This window comes from Camellia sinensis, chromosome 1, assembly GCF_055761805.1.
Source record: "Camellia sinensis isolate YWXY chromosome 1, ASM5576180v1, whole genome shotgun sequence".
In the NCBI taxonomy this organism is placed as follows: Eukaryota; Viridiplantae; Streptophyta; class Magnoliopsida; order Ericales; family Theaceae; genus Camellia; species Camellia sinensis.
In genome coordinates this window covers 160,092,354-160,108,140 of record NC_138961.1, presented here as the reverse complement: position 1 = coordinate 160,108,140, position 15,787 = coordinate 160,092,354, and the positions used below count along the sequence as shown (strand labels likewise).

The following is a 15,787-nucleotide window of genomic DNA, read 5'->3' as shown; positions in this document are numbered from 1 at the left end:
TACAAACATGGGAACCGACAGAGATCTCTGTGACAGTAGTAGTATAGTACAGTAACAGTAAATTGCTATGGATGCCACGAATACAGTTCGGAAATAGGACAAGCATTCATTCAGTAAGAAATATCATTTCAAAAAGCAATACAGTTGTTCATTCAGAAAATATTCATGATTGAACATATTTTTACAACATTGTTACTCACAGAGCACTGGGCTACAGATAGGCTAGACCGTTCTCGGATGCCAACCCTACAGTTACAGAATGAACACACACTAAGCTATACAGTTGGGAAATAATAACTTAATCCCTAATTTGCCTCGGTGTGGTTCTACATCAATATCCTCTTTAAGATGCCTTAAACTAGGCCTAGGAATGCCAAGGATGAAATGAGGATGTAAAAGTTGCACTTAGAAACACTTTTCAAAATTTTCAGAAAACAAGGGTCTCGCTCGAGCGTGGCTTTCTACGTTCGAGCAGACATGCAGACAAAGGAGCTCCGCTCGAGCGTGACTTCCGTCGCTCGAGCGGGCTGTAAAACATGACAAAAGAGCTGGATGCATGAAATTCACGCTCGACGGGCGCTCGACCTACGCTCAAGCGTGAGACACAAGTCCTCGCTCAAGCGTACATTCCTTCGCTCGAGCGGACTGCAAACACATGCAAAGTACTGGATACATGCATTTCACGCTCGAGCGTCACTTTCTTCGCTCGAGCGGACTGCATGTATTCAGAGTGTACGCTCGAGCGTAGAGTTCCTCGCTCGAGCCTAGGTCCAAAATCTAGAATTTCCAGATTTGAACCTCAAGCTCAAAACTCAACTTTAAAGCATCAAATTCGATCCTCTTAGGCTAATTTTCTGGAAAACACTTGAAAACCCATAATATTACATGTTTCAAAGATCAATTTGAGAAATCAAAGCCCAAAAGTAGTTCAATTAAACACAATTTCAAAGAAGTTTTCATGAACATGAAGAACAATGCAAATTCAACACATGCATGGGTTCCTTGAAACTCCAATGTTCTAAAACAAGATCAAATGCAAGATTTAACTTCAAAACATGGTGAGTTCATGGACTATAACAAAAATGCGGACATGCATGCAGGAATTTCCATGAAAACAACTCTAAACTTCCATATAAGGACATGCATGCATGGATTAAGCTTCAATTCAACATGTTAGAACCAATTCTAGACTTAGATCACTTATGACTCATGAACCATGCAAGAACTAACTTGAATTCACAAACAAGAAGGTAAATGTCCTACCTTAGGTTTCCAATTCCAAGTCTAGAAGTTCAATTTGCCAATTCTATCTTCAATTCTTTAAGACTCCAAGCAAATATGAAGAACTCAAGCTCTTCTCCAACTCTCTCTCTCACGTTTGGTCTCTCAAGAAGGACGATGAAAAGTGAGGCCAACACATGTAAAGCAAGACTAAACATTTTGTCTAGCAAAGTCCACTTAAGTCGCATTTTGGTAAATAACTCAAGTTGATGCATTTTAACTTCATTTAATCTAATTTAATCATACCAAATCAAATTTCAACTAAATATACCATAAAATCACATAAATTCTAATTAGCATAAAACACTAATCGGTTCCGGATTCGGCTGCCGATAAGGCCTTCAATTTGTAATTTAAACATAATACATGAACAGATAATTTAACAGTCAAACAGATAGACATGCATTTAAACTAATACAATCAATCAATCAGTTCAGGATTTCAGTCAATAAGTCATTTAACATGCTTAATCATAGATTAGCACTAATCAGTGGTGTTATCAATAAACAGTGGTGAGGGTTGTCACAGTCTGCCCTCCTTATAAAGAGTTTGGTCCTCCAAACTCGAATTACCTTCATTTTGGAAGAAAATCAGATTCAGTGGGAACAATTCAGGATATCTCTTCATCATATCGTCTTCCTTTGCCCTAGTGGCATACACGCCACCATGGTTTTGCCAGTCAACTTTCACTAACGGAATCTCTTTATTCCTTAACTTCTTGATTCGTCTGTTCACAATCTGTATAGGCCGTTCTTCATAAGTGTAATCATCACTTAGCACTACACGGGTAGGCTCAATCACATGGAAAGGATCCCGGAGGTAATCCCTCAACATTGAAATATGGAACACGTTATGCATATGCTCCATTTCAGGAGGAAGCCCTACTTGATACGCCACCGGATTGATTTTCTCAATAATCTCGTACGGTCCGACATATCTTGGCGCTAGCTTGCCTTTAACCCCAAAACGAGTCTGGCCTTTCATCGGTGTCACTTTAACAAAAACATGATCACCTACTTCATATTCTCTGTCTCGCCTTCGGACATCCGCATAACTTTTCTATCGGCTTTGTGCGGTTTTCAGTCTCTGTTGAATCAGTTTCACCTTTTCTGTGGTTTCTTGTACAATCTCGGGCCCAAGCAAAGGCCCATCTCCAACTTCTGCCCAGTAGATAGGAGATCGACATTTCCTGCCATATAAAGCCTCAAGAGGCGCCATACCAATACTTGAATGGAAGCTGTTGTTGTTGGCAAATTCAGCTAAAAGTAGATGACTTTCCCAATTTCCCTGGAAATCAAGAACACACATCCGCAGTAAATCTTCCAGAGTCTGTGTCACGCCCCAAAATTCGAGACCACAAGAGTAATATATAAAGTACAACTCAAACAAAAGAGATAACCACAATATTTTAATATATACACATAAGTAGCGTTATAACATAGATAACTGATTTGAGTTCCACTAAAGGTTTACAAAATACTGTCAAACCAAAAGGTAAAAGGGAAGAGAAAACAAGAACAAACTACTAGTTCAAATTTTTCAAGTGAACCACGGCTCTAAAACTTCATCTTGATTGTCTTCGGGATAACCTTCCCCGTCGTAAGCTGCTTCTTCACCTGGCATAACACGCCATGAGCTTGGAATGCCCAGTAAAAACACACACACCCCTATATCTTCTATCAATCAATCAACCATACACAAAACAAATTAGGTAACATAACATATTTACGTTAAGGTTTTATGAATTAGTAGTTAGACTAGGCATCTAGAACCCCCCCCCCCCCCCCACCCAAAGAGATCCTTCTACCCAATCACAAGATTAAACACCGGACTACTCAGAACTCCCCCTTTTGCTGCTTTGCAGACCTTACCACCAATGCCCACCCCCCAGTTATTTACCGGTCAGCGACATCGATGGACCTTAAAAGGGATGGCCAAACAAGTGGGCTCGCTTACACCCAAAATCGTGCCTAGGGCTCGCTTACACCCTGCACATACCATACCAAAGGGCTCGCTTACACCTTGAAACCACCGCATAGAGTTTGAATACGTCCGTGTCAACCTAGGGGTTCGCCCAAAACGCTTACACAAGACTTAACTCATTTGGTATCATAATTCAGGTCATTTAAACGAGTATGGGAAAAAAACATACTAGAGGAAATATAGTCCATGGTCATCATTCATAATATAGTAAGGCAAGAAAATAACATTAAAAAGGCTTTGAAACATTTAGAGACAAATAACATAATATAACACAATTTCCAGCACTGTTCGGTTCTGCTGGGCTAACAAGAATGCTTTGGTAAAAATACTTCTAGGACAAATTAGGGGCTGAAATTGCACAGAAAATATATTTAATCTGTCTAGTTTCAGTTCCAATTTTTAGAAGTTGCACAGCCCCTCCACAAATTCATCTACAAACTATATTCGAAAATCTGTCCAGATTTGTTACCCTTTGGGGAAACTAACATTTCTCTCAATCTACCTGATGGTTTTCACTCAAATAAATTCTTTTGGAAAGAAGACTCAGAGTTCTAAATTTTGACAGAAGAACCAACATGAGATGATTTTTCTAGAATTTTATAAAATTGTTAAAAGTGGACTGTTTTTCAGAGACTCAGGACCAGATTTTTCAACAATTTATCCAAGCCCTAAAAACACACAATTAGGAGCTAATAAAATTATCACAAGCTCTAAACACATAAAATACCCTACAATAAATTCAGATTTGAGAATTAGATAGATTTGATATTTCTTTTAAATTATAGAAGTTGCAGCAGTGCCTAATTTCATAAGTTTGCAACACAATGACACTATTTCATACCTACACCTTCACACACACCAAAAACACTCTATTTACCATCAATTTGTAACACAAGAGGCATATTAGACCATAGAATGAGATGATGAAAGGGTTGGAGAAAATAAGGAAGAGGTATGTTCTTACCTTCAAGAATTCCTTCTCTTTTCCCTTTTTTTTTTTTCTTCTTCTTCTTACTTCTCTACCTCCCTTCCCTTGAGCCAACTCTCCCTCTCTCACCCTCTCCTTGGGCTTTAGAAAAACGTGGGAGTGGATTTGGACAAGCCTCACTTATATAATATAAGGTAGCTTAATGGCTAAGAGATTAAATATCTAGATATTTTTTTTTCTTTTATTTTATTTTTGGTTTGTTGTTATCCAATTAACTCTTCCACCAACATATTATATATATATAGATATATATAAACTATGTATATATTCAATTACACAATAGTATTCTATTCAAATAAATAATAAATGAAAGAACAATAAAAACAAAAAAAATAGAAATAAAAATAAAATGTGTGAATTAATTTAGAAATTATGAGGTACATTAAATAAAACCAAGTTTTAGGATAGTTTCAATCATAAAGTGGTGTTCTATGATTTAATTATGGTAACACACGGAGAAGTTATTATTTACTTGGGCCCTTACGCAGACTTTTACGGAACTAGGGCTAAAATGCTATTAACCTAAGGCTCAGGGTTTCAAGTGTAATGACAAAAAAAATTAGGGTCTCTACAACCTATCCCCCTTAAATAAATTTCGTCCTCGAAATTAGATCATACCTTACGTCTTAAATAGTTGTGGATAATTTGCCCGCATCGCGTCTTCACGTTCCCAAGTGAACTCTTCAATACCATGGTGACGCCAAAAGTATCTTAAGAAGGTGAATTGTCTTCCCTCGCAAGTTCTTTTCTTGACTGTCCCAAATTGCTATTGGTCCCTCCTCAAAGGTAGTGTCTTCATTGAGTTGGATTTCTTCCCAGTTGATGATGTGAGAAGGGTGCATTATATACTTCCGCAGCATAGATACATGGAAAACATCATGTACTCGGGCCAACTGGGGGGATAAAGCTAACTTGTACGCAACCTCTCCGATTTTCTGAAGTATCTCGAAGGGTCCAATATATTGAGGTGATAATTTTCCTTTCTTTCCAAAACGAATGATCCCACGGCGGAGCTGAATTTTCAGGAAAATATAATCACCGGCAGCGAAGGTTAGCGGTCTTCTCCTTTTATCTGCATAACTCTTTTGACGATCTTGAGCTGCCACTAATCTTTGTCGAATAAGTTTCACCTTTTCTGTAGTTTCTTGCACGATCTCTGGGCCCAATAGATTCACTTCTCCAACTTCAGTCCAACAAACTGGTGATCTGCAAGGCTGGCCATACAGTGCTTCGAATGGAGCCATGCCAATACTAGCCTGGAAACTATTGTTGTACGTGAACTCTACCAACGGTAGGTGTCGCTCCCAATTCCCCTTGAAATCCATCACACAAGCTCTTAACATGTCTTCCAAAGTCTGAATGGTACGTTCTGACTGTCCGTCAGTTTGAGGATGAAATGCGGTACTGAAACATAATTCGGTCCCTAACGCTTCCTGTAAGCTTCCCCAGAATCGAGAGGTGAAACGCGGGTCTCGGTCGGACACAATTGATACAGGAATTCCGTGTAATCGGACAATTTCTTTAATGTAGAGATGACTCAGCGATGTCAAAGTGTCAGAGATTTTATATGGCAAAAAGTGCACAGTTTTCGTCAAATGATCAACTATAACCCATATAGCATCATGTCCTCTAGGTGACCTGGGTAGTCCAGTGACGAAGTCCATTGTTATATGCTCTCATTTCCATTCTGATATCGGTAAAGGCTGAAGCATCCCTCCAGGTCGCTGGTGTTCTGCCTTTACTTACTGACACGTAAGGCATCTGGCTACGAATTGAGCCACATCTTTCTTTATTCCGTTCCACCAGTATTGGCGTTTTAAGTCTTGGTACATTTTCGTCCCTCCTGGGTGCACTGCGAATACCGAATGGTGGAACTCCTTCAGAACTTTTTCTCTGAGCTACTCATCTTGTGGTACAAACACTCTACGCTAATGTCTCAAACTTCCATCTGAATGAATCGTCCAATTAGGTATAGGATCGCCGGATGCTATTCACGCTTTTATGAACGCCACCTCCTGATCATACTTCTGTGACTCTATTACCTTGTTCAGTAATTTGGGTGTAGCGATTTGAGCGCCAAGGTGTACCTTCTCGTCCTGAGCTTTCATCTGTGCTCCAAACTCATTAAGTGTTCCGACCATGTTCCATTCCTTCAGTGCCAAGCTAGCAATAATTCCCCGATTCTTGCGACTCAGGGCATCCGCCACCACGTTAGCTTTTCCAGGATGATAGGATAGAGTAAAATGGTAATCTTCGAGGTATTCTAGCCATCATCTTTGTCTCATGTTCAAGTCCTTCTGCATGAATAAATACTTCAAGCTCTTATGGTCCGTGAAAATCTCAAATTGTTCACCATGCAAATAATGACGCCACTGCTTTAACGCAAAAACCATTGCTGCCAACTCTAGATCGTGTGTCGGATAATTCTTTTCATGCGGTTTCAGTTGCTTGGAGCCGTAAGCCACAACCTTCCCTTTTTGCATTAGCACACAGCCTAGCCCATCCTTGGACGCGTCGCAATATACCGTATATCCTATGTCTCGCTCCGGAATGATGAGTATTGGGGCACTAGTCAATCTGCTCTTGAGTTCTTGAAAGGATTGTTCACATGCTTCGTTCCAATCGTATTTTACCCCTTTTTGTGTTAGACGAGTCATCGGCTTAGCTAGTTTAGAAAAGTCTTGAATAAACCGTCGGTAATAGCCGGCTAACCCTAAGAAACTACGAACTTCGAATACTGAAGTTGGCTGCTTCCAATCTAATACTGCTTCTACCTTGGTTGGGTCTACAGTGATTCCATGCTCCGACACGACGTGTCCCAAAAATGTGACTTCCTTCAGCCAGAACTCGCATTTACTTGCTTTTGCGTACAACTGGTTGTCTCTTAAAACCTAGAGAACTACTCGCAAGTGTTGCTCATGTTCTTCTTCCGACGGTGAATAGACTAGAATATCGTTGATAAACACCACCACGAACTGGTCCAAGTACTGAGTAAAAATCTTATTCATCAAGCTCATAAACACGGCTGGTGCATTGGTTAATCCAAAGGGCATTACCACAAATTCGTAATGGCTATATCGGGTTCGGAAAGCAATTTTTGGTATGTCATCATCAGCGACCCGCAATTGATGATAGCCAGATCTAAGATCAATCTTTGAATAACACTTCGAACCTCGAAGTTGATCAAAAAGGTCATCAATCCGTGGAAGTGGATATCGGTTCTTGATCGTCACCCGATTGAGTTGCCGATAATCTATGCACAATCTTAGTGTTCCATCCTTTTTCTTTGCAAATAGAACTGGTGTGCCCCACGGTGAGGTACTTGGTCGGATAAATCCCTTTTCTAGTAATTCTTGCAGTTGCGTCTTCAACTCCCGAAGTTCGGCAGGAGCCATACGGTGGGGTGTCAGGGATATTGGTGCAGTACCCGCTTGTAACTCGATACTAAAATCTACTTCACGATGTGGCGGTAATCCTGGCAATTCCTCAGGAAAAACATCAGCGTATTCACAAACTACACGCGGAAGATTTAAGTCCAATTGAGCTTCTTCATTAATGATCAAACTTGCTAACCATCCAGCAAATTGTCGACGCCACTGCATTTTACGATGTGTCATGCTTAGGGAATCCTCTCTATCCCCCTTAAATTGGAAACACGTTCCCCTAGGTGTGCAAACCATCACCCTCTTGTGGTAACAATCAATCACTGCTCGGTGGGCGGATAACCAATCCATTCCCAAGATTATGTCAAAATTGGACATGTTCATGACCCGAAGGTCACAACTCAAGTGTAACCTTGACACTTCTAATTCACACCCTCGACAGATTAATCCTACCCTAATACTTCCTTCCAAGGGTGATGCAACACGTAAAGTAGTTTCTAAAGGTTCACATTTAAGACCTAATGATTTAACACATGATGTTGATATAAAAGAATGTGATGCGCCAGAATCGAATAGAATGTGAACCCAAGAATGATAAAGTACAATGTTACCTCTAATTACTGATGGATCTTCATTATCTTCCTCTTGGAGAGCAAAAACTCTGCCTGTGGCTTTTTGATTACCGGTTGGTCCAACCTTTTGGTTTCCTCCTGACTTGTTCATCCATGGCCTTTGCCCACCAATAACTTGAGCATTCGAGCTTGAACCCCCTGCTTGATTTCCCATCCCAGAAGGTTGGGGACATTCCGAGTTCTTGTGCCCTATCTGATGACAGTGAAAACATTGGATTTGTGTAATATGCTTGGTTTGTAAACTTCCTTTCTGGCTTTGCTGTTGCGGTTGTTGCGATGGTCTAGTGTATGGTGTCCGTACCACATTCCTTCGGTCATTTCTTCTTGGCCCTACAAAGGACTGACCCCCTTTCTTCGTTTTCATCATCCAAATCCTTTTTGAGTCTGCCCACTCTCTTTTTGCATCCAATGCCGTGTCCACCACATCAGCAAATGTAGGGAGGCGCAGGGGTAACACTTTACCTCTAATAATAGGGTCTAAACCCCACTCGAATTTTCGTGCTTTCTCTTCCTCATCTGCCAAAGTTTGAAATTGCCAAATTCGCTCTTGTCTAACTATGTTTGGGAAATATTTTCTTAGAAACAATTCTTTGAACTGAGCCCAAGTCATGCTTGTCGTGTCCCGAGAGTTTTTCATCAAGGACCACCAATGATCTGCTTCTCCTTCTAGCTGATAACTTGCCAGGGCGATCTTGTCTGTATGCACAGTAATACCCATGGTTTCCAACATCTTTTCTATTTGACGAATCCAGCTCTCAGCGACTCTCAGGTCAGGCTCACCTGTGAACACCGACGGTCTTTGCTTTCTGAACTCAGATAACAAATATATCCGCTCATTTGGTTGCGTTCTTCTAAGCCTTCCTAACTCTTCCAGAATCTGGTTTCTGACTGGTCTTGGCAACTCTTCAGCAGGAATAGGTCTACCGCGATTAACGCCTTGATTGCGAGCTGGACGTCCTCGTCGGCATCTTACTTGATCGTTTGGTTCCACATTGTCCGCCATCTGCCAAGTTTATGGGTAATATAAGCTTAGAGTTGTTGTGGAGGCGAAGCGGTGTACAATAAATAGGCTAATTTAATGTGGTCTGAGGTGTAATTAATTAATTAATTAATTTATTTATTTTCTTTCCTAAATGGATGATGCAATTAAACCAAGCAGAATAAAATAAAATAACATAAAATACACTAGAATAACCAACTAGATATTATATATATATATGTATATAACTTCTTCTTACAAAAGGTTACACTATCTAGGTTAGCGTGTAGGGTGTATACACCAAAACAAAACACGCTTCAACCACACAAAAACTATTTACAAAGGTACACAAAAAGGTTCGTCTCACGACTACTACAGCCCTAAGTCAAACGATTTCTCTGGGTCTTCTTCGGGATCTTCTTCAGGATCTTCCTCGGGATCCTCTGGTGGTAAAGGAGCAAATGTTGGGGAGGCTGGAAACTGCTGGGCTGGTGTAGGGGAGTACTCTGACGACACCTCTATAGGGAATGCAGGGGAAGCTCCGAGAAGTACCGAGACAAAAAGAACCTCTAACTCAGGATGATGAGAGCCACAGCTCTCGGGTCCAACGCGACGCATCACTGGATGCGAATCCTTAGCCAATACCTCTTGCCTAAGCTCAGCAAAAGTTTGACCATTCCGCTCTATCTGTAGAGCGAACCTAAGCTCCCGGTATTTGCACTGGAGGCGTCGGCGTACCAACGCTCGTCTTGCTTGCGTGGTGTAGTATGAAAAATCCTCCCCTGTTTTCCGAATAGCTTTCTTTATCACGCACTCCGCTCCTAATTGACACCGTCGGTTAAGTCTTTGTGGACTAACAGCTACTACCCGCCTATTCTGGAAACGAAAAACTCCCCAGTCATCAACGCTTTCTGGCGCAGAATCCATCCTACGGTAGGTAAACAAATTTTTTTTTTTTAGTCCACCTTTAATATGATATAGTATAATGTTAACAGAATGTAGTAATGTAAAAGGCAAGGATATCTAAAATCACAAGTCAACATGCGTGGGTTAAGGGTTGAACCTAAGGCTCTGATACCAATTTGTCACGCCCCAAAATTCGAGACCACAAGAGTAATATATAAAGTACAACTCAAACAAAAGAGATAACCACAATATTTTAATATACACACATAAGTAGCGTTATAACATAGATAACTGATTTGAGTTCCACTAAAGGTTTACAAAATACTATCAAACCAAAAAGTAAAAGGGAAGAGAAAACAAGAACAAACTACTAGTTCAAATTTTTCAAGTGAACCACGGCTCTAAAACTTCATCTTGATTGTCTTCGGGATAACCTTCCCCGTTGTAAGCTGCTTCTTCACCTGGCATAACACGCCATGAGCTTGGAATGCCCAGTAAAAACACACACACCCCTATATCTTCTATCAATCAATCAACCATACACAAAACAAATTAGGTAACATAACATATTTACGTTAAGGTTTTATGAATTAGTAGTTAGACTAGGCATCTAGTGTAATGAAAAAAAAAAATTAGGGCCTCTACAGTCTTGATGGTTCTCTTTGGCTGACCATCTGTCTGAGGATGGTAGGTACTACTAAGTTTCAATTTAGTACCCAATCCAGTTTGCAGACTTTGCCAAAATCTCGATGTAAATTTCGAGTCCCTATCAGAAACAATAGATACAGACACTCCATGCAATCTAACAATTTCATCAATATAAATTATGGCCAATCTGTCTGCATTATAAATTATTTTGACAGGTAAGAAATGAGCAGATTTAGTCAGTCTATCAATAATAACCCAATTCGAATCCATACCTTTGCTGGAGCGAGGTAAACCAACAATAAAATCCATAGTGATATGTTCTCATTTCCACTCTGGTATCGGTAAGGGTTGCAGTAAGCCTGCGGGTCGTTGATGTTCGGCTTTGACTTGTTGGCAGTGAAGACATTTCGATACAAAGTCGGCAATTTCTTTCTTCATTCCCGGCCACCAGAAATTCAGTTTCAAGTCTTGATACATTTTTGTGTTTCCTGGATGGATAAACAGTTTTGAATTGTGGCCTTCTTGCAGAATTCTTCTTTTCAGTTCAGAATCACTTGGTACACACAATCCTCCCTGAAATTTCAACACATTATTCTCAAATTTGAAATCCGGTTTCGCTTTAGATTCCCGTTCTTCGACGATCTTCCTCAAGAAGTCATCCTGTTGTTGTTTCTCTTTAATCTCTTCAATCAGTGCCGGTTGAGCAGAAATAGCGGCTATTGTTCCACCTTTTTCACGCAAATCAATCTCAATTTCAAGTCTTTCAAGGTCACATAGCAATTCTTTCTGCCCGGTTAGTAAACAGGCTAAATTCCCAATCGATTTCCGACTCAGTGCATCAGCAACAGTGTTAGCTTTTCCTGGATGGTAGAAAATTTGCAGGTCATAGTCTTTTATCAGTTCTAACCATCTCCGCTGCCTCATGTTCAGTTCTTTCTGTGTGAAGAAGTATTTCAAACTCTTGTGGTCTGTATACACCTCACATGTTGCCCCATAAAGGTAGTGACGCCAAATTTTTAGTGCAAACACTACTGCAGCAAGTTCCAGGTCATGGGTCGAGTAGTTCTTTTCATGCGGTCTCAGTTGTCGGGAAGCATACGCAATCACTTTACCATTCTGCATTAAAACACATCCCAAACCCTTATAAGAAGCATCACTAAATACAGTATAACCATCCGTACCTAAGGGCAAGGTGAGAATCGATGCAGTCACTAGTCGAGTTTTCAACTCTTGAAAAACTGATTCCTCTGATCGGTCCAGTCAAATGATATCCCCTTCTAAGTCCGCTGTGTCAATGGTAGGGCAATTTTGGAGAAATCTCTGACAAACCTTCTGTAATACCCGACCAAGCCTAGAAAACTCCGGACTTCGGATCATATGAAATTAATTTTCTAAATGACATATTTTCTCGTTGACAAATTTTTCTATATTCTGAAATTCGATTACCAGAAGACATAATAGTAACAACTGCATTTTTTATTACAAGTACAGAAGTTTCGTATATATGCATAGCTTCTTTAACAATCAAATTTAAAATATGGGTACAACAACGAACATGAAATAAATCACCATCAACAAGTAATTGTAAAGCTGATTTTAAATGGGTTACATTTTGATTATAATATGATGCATTATCTAAACTAATCGAAAATATTTTATTTTGTAAAGCCTACTCATATAATGCATTTTTTATTTCTACACCAGCGAATGACCAGTGTATGGAAGTTCAACTAATTTAAATGAAATAATTCTTTTTTTTAATTTCCAATTATTATAAATAAAATGTGCAGTCATACATTGATATTCAAAAACCATTATTTAACCACAGATCAGATGTTAAACAAACTCTTTCATTCAAATTTTTAAAGATATCAAATAGTTCACTTTTAATATCCTCAAATTTCTTTAAAATCCTGTTTCTAGTAGCATTTCTTGAAAAACTTTGATATTGCGGTGCAAAACTTTCATTAATCATTTCGGTAAAATCAGGACATTCACTAATACTAAAAGGTTGTTCTTTTTTAATAATATAATCAACTACAGAATTTTGTGCACATATAGGATCATATGAAAATGTTTGCAAATTACCAGTTGATGAAGCCCCTAATTGCATTTGATTTCGAATATCAGGTTGTTTACTTTGTAAATGTTTGTCAGAATGCCTTTTAAATTACTAGTACCCCCTGCAGATACAACACTAAGTAAACGTGCATAATATTTATATTTTGCTTTAAATGTAATTGTGCTATCAGGATTATTTATAGATATTTTTTCAAACTGTTCTCAAACACTACTACTTCTGCTCCTAGATGATGATCCAACTGTTGGATGAGAGATATTAGAAGGAGAATCAACAGATTCATGTGGTGTAGTATATGTATTAACATCTACATAAACATTAGGCATATTAGGATCCATAGTAATGCAAGTAAAACAATATATAAAAATTAACAATTAATTTAAATAATGTGTAAATTTAATTAGTAAAAAATAATAATTAATATATGTGCATAATAATTAATAAAACAAAATGTGTAGTTAATAAATTTAATTAAACTAATTACTGTTACCGACTGACGAATGCGATATAAAAATTTTCTTTTTCTGCTAAAAATTTCTTGTTGCACAATTGCAATTGCCACTTAGGGATTTTAATTGAGAGTTGAGAGAGATTGAGAGTTTAAGAGAGATTGAGACAATTTAAGAGAGAGAGAGAGAATGATTTGTTGTGAATTTTATTTTGAAAAATGAAATATATTTATAGTAGTTTGAATTATAACAGTTTGAATTATGACCGTTTGTATATTTATATATATCTGTTTGAGTTGCATTTAAGTGGGAGATGCAATGCAACGACTCAATTTTGATTAGGCTAGGCTAGTACTATAGTAGGTAGGGGGTGGCAGTGGCAACAAAGTTTTAGGAAACAGTTGCCTCCTTTCGGGCAACCATTTGGACGGTGGTCTTTGGTCAGTGAGAGCCATCACGAGTCCCGTTTTGCTAATCGGAACCGTTCAATGTGTACAACTCATCGAATATTACATGCTTGTAAAAAATCACGTTGATTGGATATCTATAACTATCTAATCGGATTAGTTTTTTTTTGTCGATCTTTAACTATAACACCATGCATTTTTATAAAAAAAAAAAACTGATTAGATCATGTAGTTACCGATATCCGATTAACGTGATTTTTTACAGGCATATAGTAATGGATGAGTTCTACACATTGAACGGTTCGGATTATCAAAACGGAACTCGTGATAAGCCCCTACGGGTCCAATCTTACCGTCCAACTTAGTAAATATATATATGTAATTTTTTTTTTTGTTTTCATAGTATGTACTTTCCCATCAAACAATGATTTAAAAAATTAAAGAAAAGAAAAATTGAAGGCCAACCACAGACTATACACTGCTAGCCAAAGTGTGGCAGGGCGTAATGATGGCGTGATATATCATACTTTCCCATCAAACAATTATTAATTTGATTTTAATGTAATAAATTACTATTAGTTTTTGTTTTATTTTTAAATTATTAATATTATTTATTTAATTATATTAATTTTTATTTAATTATTTTATTTTATTATTTTATAAAATCAATATTTTTAGAAAAAGTTTAAAATTTTAATTATTAATATTTACAAAATTTATTATTGGTCAAAATTTTTTTTCTTCTAAATTTGCACTTGATTGTAATTTTTTTCAAAAATTATCAAGCTCGCTATCAAAATGAGATTAAAGCTTTCAAAACCGGTTCAAACAAGATTGTTTTTCAAAAGATAAGAACTGCCACCGAAGTGCACAAGAAGTCTCCACAGATTGGTAAATCGACATGCCTTTAAAAAAAAAAGAAAAAGAAAAAAGAAAAATATTATTTCCATTTTTTTGTATTCACTACGCCAATCCATTGCTATTACTATATCTCTAACTAAAAAAAGGAATACAAATTGTCTCCAATTAACAAAGCTGATCATAAGATTTCCAAAATTGTTCTAATAAGATTTCCAAAATTGTTCTAATAGCCCTCTATTTTATAAGTATTTTTTGTAATGCATATAGAATGACCTCTTCATTTTTTTTTCTTCAAAATTCTTCTATTCATCCTCTATTTTATGGGTATTCTTACAATGTATATTAGACAATTGCCAACCATTCACATATTATATCAAGATGTATTTTGGTACATATATTATAAAATATGTAAAAGGCATTTCTTTATTTCTTTTTTCAAATACAAAAATCATGAAGGTAAATATTTATTATCTAAATAATTTCAATCAATAGAATGGTTTAAAATAACGGTCTAATCAATTACACACCAAGTTTCACAGACTATCTAATATCTTATTTTGTTCCCTTCTAAACAAAAATTCTGACTTCATCCTTGGTTACAAAGCTCACTTTGATAACTCAGACAATTTATTTTGCAAAGTCCTTCGTGCAAAGTGCTCATGTAAAAATTAGATTCATTAGATAATTATAAACACATAATTAGATCATATAATCTTGCCGATAAAAAAATATAAAAAAAATCACATTTATCTTTTAAAAAATAGATGTTTTATTTTTAAAATCATACTTATTATTTATTTTTGAAAATAAATATAATCTAATCCCTAATTTATAGTTATCTTATAAATTTAATTTTTTTTATATGGATAATTTGTTCAAAATATTTCATTAAATAAACAATGAACAGGCCCCTTATTAGCCAACCAAAGTCCAAAAGGAAGGTGCCAAGTTGAGAAAATGAAGCAAGAGGAAGATGGAAGTAAGTTTAAAAGGAAAAGGGTAAATTACAAAATATCCCTTGAAGTTTACCTAAAGTACAAATTGCTTCATATAGTTTAGAAAATTATAAATATCTTATTGTTAGAATTTTTTATTTAACAGAATTAACTAAAAAAAAAAATGAAATTCATAATTGCTTTCATATACGATAATAAAATTACCTAAATTATTAATTGAAACATATGTCTAAT

At 37.2% G+C, this 15,787-nt stretch overlaps 1 protein-coding gene and 1 long non-coding RNA gene across 2 annotated transcripts; both read right to left on the bottom strand.

Annotated features, from left to right (window-relative positions):
- Positions 1-2,662: 2,662 nt before the first annotated feature.
- On the bottom strand, positions 2,663-4,452 carry LOC114317115 (uncharacterized). The gene is made up of 2 exons (XR_003648400.2): positions 4,229-4,452; positions 2,663-2,897 (listed from the first exon to the last, which is right to left on the bottom strand). It is a non-coding gene; the product is annotated as an uncharacterized LOC114317115 (long non-coding RNA).
- Positions 4,453-7,143: 2,691 nt separating this feature from the next.
- Positions 7,144-9,270, bottom strand: LOC145820510 (uncharacterized). Its single transcript, XM_082916409.1, has one exon. The coding sequence runs from the start codon at positions 9,268-9,270 to the stop codon at positions 7,144-7,146; it is 2,127 nt and encodes a 708-aa protein (XP_082772535.1).
- Between the last annotated feature and the right edge of the window lie 6,517 nt (positions 9,271-15,787).